Source organism: Pan paniscus, chromosome Y (genome assembly GCF_029289425.2).
Source record: "Pan paniscus chromosome Y, NHGRI_mPanPan1-v2.0_pri, whole genome shotgun sequence".
NCBI lineage: Eukaryota > Metazoa > Chordata > Mammalia > Primates > Hominidae > Pan > Pan paniscus.
This window is the reverse complement of record NC_073273.2, coordinates 44,906,407-44,918,608: the sequence shown is the minus strand read 5'-3', so window position 1 is coordinate 44,918,608 and position 12,202 is coordinate 44,906,407. Positions and strand designations below refer to the sequence as shown.

General features: G+C 45.0%; 1 protein-coding gene across 3 annotated transcripts in view; it reads right to left on the bottom strand.

Moving 5' to 3' along the window:
* Positions 1-12,202, bottom strand: part of DHRSX (dehydrogenase/reductase X-linked) — a 296,752-nt gene that overhangs the window by 60,792 nt on the left and 223,758 nt on the right. For all 3 annotated transcript variants that reach the window (XM_055107106.3, XM_055107105.2, XM_063602037.1), the window contains one exon: positions 5,335-5,436. In XM_055107106.3, the coding sequence (XP_054963081.1) occupies positions 5,335-5,436 (102 nt within the window). The remainder of the gene's footprint in view (positions 1-5,334; positions 5,437-12,202) is intronic.

The window sequence follows — 12,202 nt, the reverse complement described above, 5'->3', positions numbered from 1 at the left end:
TTTGCACACCATGAAGATGAATTCTGATGCACAAACCAAGGCAAAAAATGCTTTACTTCCTCTCTAAATCAAGGTTCATCTGGCCCAAGCCTCCAGCACACAGGCTGGTGATGAATCCATTCTCAGCATAGACTGTGCCATGTGGGCTACTTCTGGCTTGAGGAGCACTTATCCCTGCAGCTTTCCATCCACCCTGGGTACCTCGGGAGGCCCCTTTCCAAGCCCATGGGGTTCACGAAGCTCCATGGTTCTGTTGCATTTCCAAGAGAACCAAGAGGATTTGTCAACAAGAGACTGCCTCTCTGCATTTCTGTCTTCTTGTGAAGAGTGGGCAATGGGTATTCAACACAGCCTCCAAAAGTGAAGTCTCCAGCTCTTTTCTAGAAGCTTCTGTCTGTACCCACAGAGGAAAAAAAAAAAAAAAAAATCCAGATCCTCTGCAACTGAGCTCTTCTCAACAGTGACCCCAGGGACAAGATGAACCTTAGTCAGCCACAAAAACCTACAGGGAGTCCAGGAAAGCCACAGCCTGAGAAACCTCTTGAAAAATGTAGAACAAAAAGATAAAAGGAAGAAAGCGCAAAGTGTTATTTCAAGCCATCATCTTGTAACAAATGGATTCTCATTATCACCTCCTGGAAATGGTGTTCTGAGCAGCACAGGCTGGGGAATTCCAGGGAGGCGTGTGACTTGGGGTGCAATCTTCTCTGTACTTTACAAGACTGTGTTGTCACATTGCAAGAGGTGTGTTTTCTAAGGCAGAACATTTCACAGAATGATTATCGGTCCAATGTTTGTTTCCGTTGCTAAAGTATGATTTCTATGAGGTCAAGAATCTGGCTTATTATTTTATTTTTCCTGCAAGCGAAGTATGTGAAGGGCAGAGTAGGTAGGTATGGCAGGTTAAATAATGCACAACTCAAGATGTTCAGGTCCACATTATTCATGTGGGAGACAGAATCATGACCCCAAAAATGCCCACACTGTAATCCCCATGTGGGAGACACAATAATGGCCCCAAAGATGTCCACATCCTAATCCTCAGGTGGAAGACAGAATAATGGCCCCAAAGATGTTCACATCCTAATCCTCATGTGGTAGACAGAATAATGGCCCCAAAAATGTCCACATCCTAATCCTCATGTGGAAGACAGAATAATGACCCAAAGATGTCCACATCCCAATCCTCATGTGGAAGACAAAATAATGGCCCCGAAGATGTCCACATCCCAATCCTCATGTGGAAGACAAAATAATGGCCCCGAAGATGTCCACATCCCAATCCTCATGTGGAAGACAAAATAATGGCCCAGAAGATGCCCACATCCTAATCCCCATGTGGTACACAGAATAATGGCCCTGAAGATGTCCACATCCTAATCCCCATGTGGAAGCCGAACAATGGCCCCAAAGATGTCCATATGCTAATTCCCATGTGGTAGATAGAATAATAGCCCCAAAGATGTTCACATTCTAATCCTCATGTGGGAAACAGAATAATGGCCCCAAAGATGTCCACATCCTAATCCCATGTGGTAGACAGAATAATGGCCCCAAAGATGTCCACATCCTAATCCTCATGTGGAAGACTGAATAATGGCTCTAAAGATGTCCACAGACTAATTCTCATGTGGTCGACACAATAACGACCCCAGAGATGCCCACAACCTATTCCCAATTTGGAAGAGTAATAACTCAAAACATGAAAAAATGTCCATGTCCTCATCTCTGGAACACATGAAAATGTGACTTTCACGGCAAAAGGGCCTTTGTAGATGTGAATCAGTGGAAGATCTTGAGATGAGGTGATTATCTGAGATGATCCTGGTGGGCCCCAAATAATCACAATGGTTCTTCTACAAGGCAGGCAGAAGAACAAAAGTAAGTGAAGGAGATAAAAAAAAAGAGAAGGCAAGATGAGAGAGAGAAAGAGAGAGAAGGGAAGAGAGGGGGAGAGAGAGAGAACAAGAAAGAGAGATTCAAAGGTGTCTCATTGCTGGCTTTGTTGTTGTTTTTGTTGTTTTGAGATGGAGTTTTGCTCTTGTTGCCCAGACTGGAGTGCAGTGGTGTGATCTCAGCTTACTGCAACCTCTGCCTCCCGGGTTCAAGCAATTCTCCTGCCTCAGCCTCCCGAGTAGCTGGGATTACAGGCATGCGCCACCATGCCCAGCTAATTTTGTATTTTTAGTAGAGACAGGGTTTCACGATGTTGTCCACGTTGGTCTCGAACTCCTGACCTCACGTAATCCACCTGCCTCGGCCTCCCAAAGTGCTGAGGTTACAGGCGTGAGCCACTATCATTGCTGGCTTTAAGGCCGGGTTGGAGGCCATGGGTGAAGAAACGCTGACAGTCTTCTAAAAACTGGGGAAGGAAATACTCTCCTCTAGAACCGGTGTCAGCCATAGACTCAGGAATTTCACACTGGACTTACTGGCTTGAGGTGCCTCTGAGGCATTGAGCGAAGGTAAAAGGTCTTAGCATGGAAGAAAGGTCTAGATAAGTCTAGGAAGAAGTAAACCCAATACGTGCATGAGATTTTCTACAGAAGAGATAGGGTACAGAGACAATCCAACAACAAGACCCTTTTGATTCAAATTCAACCCTGTCCCGGTTTCCAGAATATTTTTGTTTGTTTCTGAGAGCCCTGTGTGCCTTGTTTAAAATCTGTTGAGAAAAGGAACAGAGGAGAATCCTAGGAATGCAACAGCCATTTCAAAAGGTAAACGTGGTGGTTGAGTGATGGAGTATACGCTGGTTAGCCTGTGTCAACTGGTGTTAGCCTGTATCCACTGTCACAGATGTGGTTCATATACACATTGCTCAGTAAAATTCTGCTCCCCGCAGAACACAGTAAGATTCTGCTGGAGAAACACATCATATCTGACATTCCTAATTTTTTTTTTTTTGAAACAGTCTTGCTCTGTTGCCCAGGCTGGAGTGCAATGGTGTGGTCTCGGCTCACTGCAGCCTCCACCTCCCAGGTTCAAGCGATTCTCCTGCCTCAGCCTCCCGAGTAGCTGGGACTACAGATGCCCGCCACCACGCCTGGCTAATATTTGTATTTTTAGTAGAGACAGGGTTTCACCATATTGGTCAGGCTGGTCTTGAACCCCTGACCTCAGGTGATCCACCCACCTCAGCCTCCCAAAGTGTTGGGATTACAGGGGTGAGCCACCGTGCCCGGCCTGAGATTCCTAATTTTTTCTGCTTACTGGTGGATGCAAGCCCATACCAAATGGATGGAACTAGTCGCACAAAAGTCCTAAGAGGATAGACAGCTCTGTTTTGTTTGTCTCTATGCAAGGGCACCATGTCATGTATGTATTTCCACCTCCAACTGCTCTGTGATAAAGTGCTCCCATTACTAATGAGTAAGGGTGTTAAACAGAATGAGGAAATGAGACGTCGGGTGGTATAGGATCTCCACAGTGCCTCTAAGTGGTCTCCACATTTGGCGACTTATAATGCTATAATTCTAATCACTTCTAATACTGATGGGTCTTCAGGAAAGGAAGTCCACACCCAGTGCTGAGACAGAAGATTCCAAATGGCTGCTGACTGGGAAATCATTTATGCCTGCATAGAAACTTCAGATCCCACCAGGATGGCAAATCTGAAAAATGTTATTCATCTCCAAAGAAGACACAGAAAGTTAAAATCATTCCGGACCTTCCAACAGGAGCCACTAGCATTGATAATACGATGTTTCTTACCAGGCTAAGTACATGGAAATGGTGTTGTCTGTAGCTACTTGAGTGGCACTCACACATCATAGCTATGTCTGCACGTATTTTTATGCATAAATACATATACATCATACATCAAATACATATACAAATACATACGCACTCACACATCATAGCTATATCTGTACAAATTTTTATGCATAAATTGGCATCACACTCTATGTATAGTTTTATATCCCATGCTTCTCCTTTAAACTCTAGCATAATAATTTCCAATTAAACAAGTGGGTTGAGGGGGAACCGTGGGTATCTCATCCACTTTCCTATCCTCCAATCCCATTAATGTTATAGAAAAACACGAAACACATCAAGACAAAAAGAAAAAAAAATTAGAGAGAAGCTACCACATCTTGGCAGCTGGAAACAGACAGGTATTACAACTTTAGTACAAAGAGTAATGCTTTCTTCCTCCTTACAGACATGTCCATATCCTAATCTCCAGAATTTATGAAAATGGTACGTTAGATAGCACAAGGGGTTTTGCAGAATTAAGAATCTTTAAGGGTCTAGGTGGGTAATGGAATAATTACATTGGGTAATCACAAGACCCTTTTGCTGATTTTTTTGTCTGCAATCTGAAGTGTCAATAACTTGATAAATATTTCATGTATTTGAAAGGAATGTGCTGTCTTTATGGGCTCACTGTTTGACGTACGTCTGTTCTATCCACTGTATTAATGCCACTATTTATTTCCTCTCTGAATTTGCATTTGGTCTCCATCTGTGAAAGTGATGTGTTAAATTCTACTAGTACACATGTTTGTTGGTGTATTTCTGAGACCTTTAGTTCTATGTATTTACTTAGTTTGGAGATGTCAATAACTGCACCTCCTCAGTGTGGAGGGTTCAGGTTAACTTTTATAAAAAATAAAATGGACTGCAGCAGGGGATGAGAGTAATGGGCATCAGTGTTACGAGGAGAAACATTAAGTGTTGCAATGAACTTAAGCACTCAGCGTGGCCCAAAGAAGGGCTCAAGGTCAACAGTAAGCGTTGCAATGACCTTAAGTGCTCAGCATGGCCCAAAGAATGGCTCAAGGTCAACAGTAAGTGATGCAATGACTTTAAGAGCTCAGCGTGGCTCAAAGAAGGGCTCAAGATCAGGGGTGGTTTGTGTTGAAGATTGGCAGATGGGCAGATTGAAGGTGGGGAAGGGGAGATATTGACTCCACCTATCTGGGTGAGAATGTTGAACAGGGGGTAAAATCAAGAGATAAATGGTAATGAGCTTCTAGTGCCCAAATAATGACTCTCAGGGGAATGTGGTGATGGTTTTGTAAGATAACATTTGGGAAAACACCAACCCTTAGCATGTGCCTCATACACTTTAGTCCAAGTGGACAAGTCAACGTGTCATCTCCATACAACATGTTATCGCGTTTACCATTATTTCAAAGTAACATGCTAACAAGAATGATGCTCTTCCAAAGCTACCCGTGAAATGAAGCAGTGACTAGAAATAGCAGGTATGTTCAATAATTCCCATGGATATCCTGTTTTGCTGAGACACTTCTCCCACATGAAAGCTAGAGTTCCTGTTTGCGTTCAAATTAACCCCTGGCTTGCTGCAATTTCACCAGGACTCACCATTGTTGATCAGGACATGGAGAAGAATCTTCTTCATCTTGAACTTCTGCACAAACTGCCGGATGGACGTCATGGAAGCCAAGTCACAGTATAAAAATTCCACTGGAAAAGGACAACAACAAAAAATACCTGGTTATCGCCCAACGTATTTCAGAGATTAAGAAAATTTCTAAACAGGTCAAAGTCAATTTCATCTAGGAAGTAACACTTTTTTTTTTTCTGCTCTTTTTGAGATGGAGTCTCGCTCTGTTGACCAGGCTGGAGTGCTGTGGCATGATCTCAGCTCACTGCAGCCTCTGCTTCCTGGGTTCCAGTGATTCTCCTGCCTCAGCCTCCCGGGTAGCTGGGATTACAGGCACATGCCACCAGCCCCAGCTAATTTTTGTTTTTTGTTTTTTGGTTTTTTTTTTTTTTTTAGTAGAGACAATGTTTCACCATGTTGGCCAGGCTGGTCTCAAACTCTTGACCTCAGGTGATCTGCCCACCTCAGCCTCCCAAAGTGCTGGGATTACAGGCGTGAGCCACCACACCTGTCCAGGAAGTAACACTGAATTGGACATGTCAGTAGGGTACAATGAGGAGCTCATACTCTAGGGAGATCAATGAGTCCCATCCTTGTATAGTCCCCTTCCCTTGAGTCTGTGTGGGACCTGTCATTCTCCTCCTGACCTTGATGTGAGCTGATGTTTTGTGAGAGCGCCTTGGGGCCAGAACCTGGGCATGGCCTCTCTAGGAGCTGACAGCAGCCCCTGGCCAAAAGCCAGCAAGATACTCAGATCCCCAGATCTGCAGCTTCCAGGAATTGGATTCTGCGTATAACCATGTGAATTTCGAAGATCCTGAGCTCCAGAGAGGACCTCAGGCCAGATGACACTTTGGTTGTAGCCTAGTGAGACCCAGAAGAGAGAATGCAGTTACACCTGCCCAGATTCCTGACCCGCAGCAGCTGTGGGATAGTAAGTATGAGCCCTTCCATGCTGCTGAGTCTGTGGGTTATTTTGTTACACAGCGTATGTAACTGATACACAAAATGACTCAGAAGCAAGGACTTCCTTCTTCTGCAGTAGAGGAATATAGAATATAGAATTTTATATAATAATCAAACAGGAAGCAATTTATGCATCCCCTGCTACAGACAGTAAGAAGTACGAGCCCTTCCACATTGCTGAATCTGTGTTATTTTGTTACATGGCATATGTAACTAATACACAAAATGGCTCAGAAGCAAGGACTTCCTTCTTCCGCAGGAGAATATAGAATTTTATATAATAATAAAAAAGGATGCCATTTATGGATCCCTTGCTACAGATAGTAAGTATGAGCTCTTCCACGCTGCTGAGTCTGTGTTATTTTGTTACACAGTATATGTAACTAATACACAAAATGACTCAGAAGCAAGGACTTCCTTCTTCTGCAGAAGAATAATAAAAGAAAGCATTTTATTTTTTATTACATTTATGTTTTTGGAGACAGGGTCTCACTATGTCCCCAAGGCTGGTCTTGAACTCCTAAGCTCAAGTGAGCCTCCCACGTCAGCCTCCCAAAGTGTTGGATTACAGGCGTGAGCAGCTGTGTCCAGCCAAAGATGACATTTTTAGAGAGTGAATAACTCAGGGACAGCTTTATAACATCACATAGGTAGAGAGGTAGACTTATGTCTATTGTATTCAGTATATCAACTTCACTCTTTATTTCCTCTCTAAATTCCCAGTGGGTCTCCATCGCTAAAAGTGATGTGTTTGATTGTGTTAAAGCTGTTTTTTTTGTTTTGTTTTTTGTTTTTTGTTTCAGAAGGACTGAGGTTTTGGAGGGAGAGGAACTAGAAAGAAAAGCAAATTCACAGGTATATAATTCTGCCTCCAGGTCCATGGGTTCAAGGAGGTTGGGAGAACAATGCAACAACCTAAAGTCAGACAGAACAAAATGCTTGAAAACTAGCTATTACTTGCAGCAGAGACAGCAGATCTCTGAGGGAAGAAGCAAGTTCCCTTACATTGAGATGGGAAGGTAATTTCTGGAGACAGGTGGAAGGTATTGGGGGATGCTGCCAGTGAGTTCTGAAAGGTGAGGATGGGGAATGGTGTGAGGTGGAAGGGCAAATCACAGCATGTGTGCAGAGGTCAGAGACAGGAGTCCTCAGGGAGTGAGCGAGCAGAGGCTGGTTCTGGGGTGGCCGAGAAGAGAACAGCCTTGATCTGCAGGGCTGCTGGTGGTCAGTGTCATTCACAGCCTCCTCACTGGGGAGCCTCGTAGGGGAAAATCATTACTGTAAAAGAACTGTTAATATTTTTATGAAGGCCACATAGCTTTCAGAGGATAAGCAGTGTGTGTGTGTGGTGGGGGGAGGGGTCTGCCTGTGCCCCCCATGTCTGCGCTGATGTGTAAAATGCCAGCAATCAATTTTATGACAGACACACCTTGCTTAATAAGCTCTATGAGCCTTACTCTCCAAAACTATTACTGGAATGCTCAACATCATTCCAAAATGAAATGACTCTCCACTCACCATCAGAGAGAGAGAGACAGAGAGGGAGAGTAAGAAAGAGAGGGAGAGTAAGAAAGAGAAAGAGAGACAGAAAGATAGAAGCAGAGAGAGGGAGAGAGAGAAAGAAAGGCTAAGAGAGAAAGAGAAAAAAGGAGGGGGAGGAAAAGGGGGAGAGAGAAAAAACAGAGATAAAGACAAAGAGACACAGTGAGAGAGAGAAACAGAAAGAGAGAGAGGGACGGGAGACAGTAAAAGGGACAAAGAGAGAAAGGGAGACAGAGAGATACAAAGAAAGAGGCCGGGCACGATGGCTCATGCCTGTAATCCCGGCACTTTAGGAGGCGAAGGCGGGCAGATCACATGAGGTCAGGACTTTGAGACCAGCTTGGCTAACATGTTGAAACCTCGACTCTACTAAAAATACAAAAATTAGCCAGGTGTGGTGGTGCACACCTGTAATCTCTGCACTTTGGAAGGTGGGCAGAGGTCAGGAGTTTGAGACCAGCCTGGCCAACGTGGTCAAACTCCATCTCTACTAAAAATACAAAAGTTAGGCGACTGTGGTAGCACACGCCTGTAATCCCAGCTACTTGAGAGGCTAAGGCAGGAGAATTGCATGAACCTGGGAGGTGGAGGTTGCAGTAAGCCGAGGTCACGCCACTGCACTCCAGCCTGGGTGACAGAGCAAGACTCTGTCTCAAAAAAAAAAAAAAGAGACAGAAAGAGGCAAAGAGAGAGAGCGTGACAAACACTGAGAGACAGAGAGAGAGAGAGAAAAGAAGAGAAAGAGAAAGAGAGAGAGAGAGAAAAAGAGAGGGAGAGAGAGGGAGAAAGACAAAGAGAGCAGACAGAAAAAGAAAGGGAATGAAATGAGAGAAAGTGTGTGTGTTAGTTTCATATTCCTTACTGTATAAGGAGAAGAAAAGGAAATGGAGAGGATGTGGAGAAATAGGAACACTTTTACACTGTTGGTGGGAGTGTTAACTAGTTCAACCATTGTGGAAGTCAGTGTGGCGATTCCTCAGGGATCTAGAACCAGAAATACCATTTGACCCAGCAATCCCGTTACTGGGTATATACCAAAGGTTTATAAATCATTCTACTATAAAGACACATGCACACGTACGTTTATTGCGGCACTATTAACAATAGCAAAGACTTGGAACCAACCCAAATGCCCATCAATGATAGACTGGATAAAGAAAATGTGGCACATAGACACCATGGAATACTATGCAGCCATCAAAAAGGATGAGTTCATGTGCTTTGCAGGGACAGGGATGAAGCTGGAAACCATCATTCTCAGCAAACTAACACAGCAACAGAAAACCAAACACCACGTGTTCTCACTCATCAGTGGGAGTTGAACAATGAGAACACATGGACACAGGGAGGGGAAGGTCACACACCAGGGCCTGTCGGGGGGTGGGGGGCAAGGGGAGGGAGAGCATTAGGACAAATACCTAATGTAGATGACGGGTCGATGGGTGCAGGAAACCACCATGGCACGTGTATACCTATGTAACAAACCTGCGCATTCTGTACATGTATCCAGAACTTAAAATATAATAATAGTAAAAAAACAAAGAAGAAGAAAAGGAAATGCTATCTGGAATACTTTGACAGAACATAACTTTCTAAAACACGTCATTCTGGATAAAATATTACCAGGCTGTTAGGACATGCTGCTGAGTCTGTGTTATTTTGTTACACAGCATGTGTAACTAATACACAAAATGACTCAGAAGCAAGGACTTCTTTTTCTGCAGTAGAATAATAAAAGAGGGCTAGCACTTGCTTGTATTGATGGCTTGTATTTTCACACGGTTCCTGCATGTGGCAATACCGAAGCACAAAGCTGGGGCGCACACGCACATTTGTTTTCTCATCGGAGACCATAAATAGTTCCCTTCCTCCCATACGTAGCCCATTCTCTTGACTTTCCTTTTCTGGGATGGACTGTGGGGTTCTCGCCGAGAGATGCTTGTGTGCCTCACTTGGGGATCGTAAACGCAAATGTGTCACCTCCTTCAGGAAGTTTTCCTGAACCCCAAGCCACGCCGGGCATCTCTAGATCTGGCTTCCGCGATCGCCACGAAAGTACCCATCATGGCACCTCCTCACTTGCATGACCAGTATGTTTTTAAGCATGTCTCACATGCCTTGGATGCTACGTAACTTTGGAACATACATTGAAATGATGCACCTTTGAGTGTCCAGAGCTGGGCTCTCAGGGCACACCCAGAAAAAAATCAGCGGAAGAGGTAAAGGGACGATGTATGGGAGCTTGGGCCACGTCCTCTGCTGGCGCTCTGCCGCATGCCAGCTTCTGCCCCAGAGGGAGGGGAGGGAAGGAGAGGGAAAAAGAGAAAAGAAGAAAAGGGGAGAAAGGTGAAGTGAAAAATATCAGCATGAAGCAAAAATGTGTCCTCAGACAAAAAGGAAATGCATAGACCCCAGGCAGATAGGAATAGGACCCAGGCAGACAGCAATAGCACCCAGACAGATAGGAATGGGACCCAGGCAGACAGGAGTAAGACCCAGGCAGATAGGAACAGGACCCAGGCAGACAGACCCCAGGCAGATAGGAACAGGACCCAGGCAGACAGACCCCAGGCAGATAGGAACAGGACCCAGGCAGACAGACCCCAGGCAGATAGGAACAGGACCCAGGCAGACAGACCCCAGGCAGATAGGAATAGGACCCAGGCAGATAGGAATAGGACCCAGGAAGACAGACCCCAGGAAGATAGGAATAGGACCCAGGCAGATAGACCCAGGCAGATAGGAATAGGACCCAGGCAGGCACTGCAAGCTGTGAGCATCATCTTGGGAATATGCAAATGTTTGTGCTGAATTACTTTCCTTTTTAAAAGTATTTACGCATTTATTGAGACAGGGTCTCGTTCTGTCACCCAGGCTGGAGTGCAAAGGTGTGATCTGGGCTCACTGCAGCCTCCACCTCCCGAATTCAAGCGATTCTCCCTCCTTAGCCTCCCGAGTAGCTGGGACCACAGGTGCGCAGCACCACGCCTGGCTACTTTTTGTAGTTGTTGTAGAGATGGGATTTTGCAATGTTGCCCAAGCTGGACTCGAACTCCTGGGCTCAAGCGATCCGCCCGCCTTGGCCTCTCAAAGTGCTGGGATTACCGTCGTGAGCCCCCTTGCCTGGCCATCCTTTCCTAAGGCAGTAAGAATGTGGTAGGCTAAATGACGGTATCCTCCACTCCGTCCCTAAAAATCTCCTGGTCCTAATCTCTAGAACCTGTGAAAAGATTACCTTGTATGAAAATAGGGTGTTTAGACATTAAAGGTTTTCAAATGAGGAAGTTATCCTGTATTAGCCTAAATATAATGACAAAGATTTTTGTTTTTTGTTTGTTAGCTTTTATAGAGACGGGTCTATGTTGCCAAGGTAGATCTCGAACTCCTGGCCTTGTTATCATACTGCTACCCAAAATGCTAGGATGACAGGCATGCGGAGTTTTTTTTGTTTTGTTTTTTTGGGTTTTTTTGACAAAGTCTTGCTCTGTCACCCAGGCTGGAATACAGCGGACAGATCTTGGCTGACTGCAACCTCCACTTCCCGAGTTCAAGTGATCCTCCCTTCCTCAGTCTCCCGAGTAGCTGGGATTACAGGCACCCGCCACCACGCCCTGCTTATTTTTGTATTTTTAGTAAAGACGGGGTTTCACCATGTTGGCCGGGCTGGTCTCAAACGCCTGACCTCAGGTGATCTGCCCGCCTCGGCCTCCCAAAGTGCTGGGATGACAGGCACGAGCCACCACGCCTAGCCTGGGGTTTTTATAAGAAGGAGGAACAGGCATGCTTGAGACAGATGAGAGAAAATGATGACGTGAAGACAGAGGCAGAGACTGGAGTGATACAGCCACAAGCCGTGGGATGCCTGGAGCCCCCAGGAGCTGGGGGAGGCCAAAAGGATCCTCCCCTAGAGCGTCTGGATGGAGCTCAGCCCTGAGACACCTTGGATTTAAAGTCTTGTCCTCCAGACCTGGGAGAGGAAATATTTCTATTGTGCAAGTTCCCCAGTTTTGGTGTTTTTTTTTTTTTTTTAGTTCAATATGATTTTATTCAAAAATGTATACAGCTGAAGGAGGGATCTCATCTTTTGTTAAAAAAAAAAAAACAATTTTCACAGTATATATTCGGCCATTTTAGCTCTGTAGTGAACAATACCAGAAAAGGAAGTTTCTGTTCAAGGTCCTGACTCCAGCACACTCAGCCAGGTTGCTTGGCAAGATGACACATTTCCTGGTCTGAAGCACACAGCCAATCCTCTCACCCAAGTGGAACAGCAATTCTCCTGCAGGCGCGTGTGTACACACACACACACACACACACGGTCTTATTTTCACTGCTCTA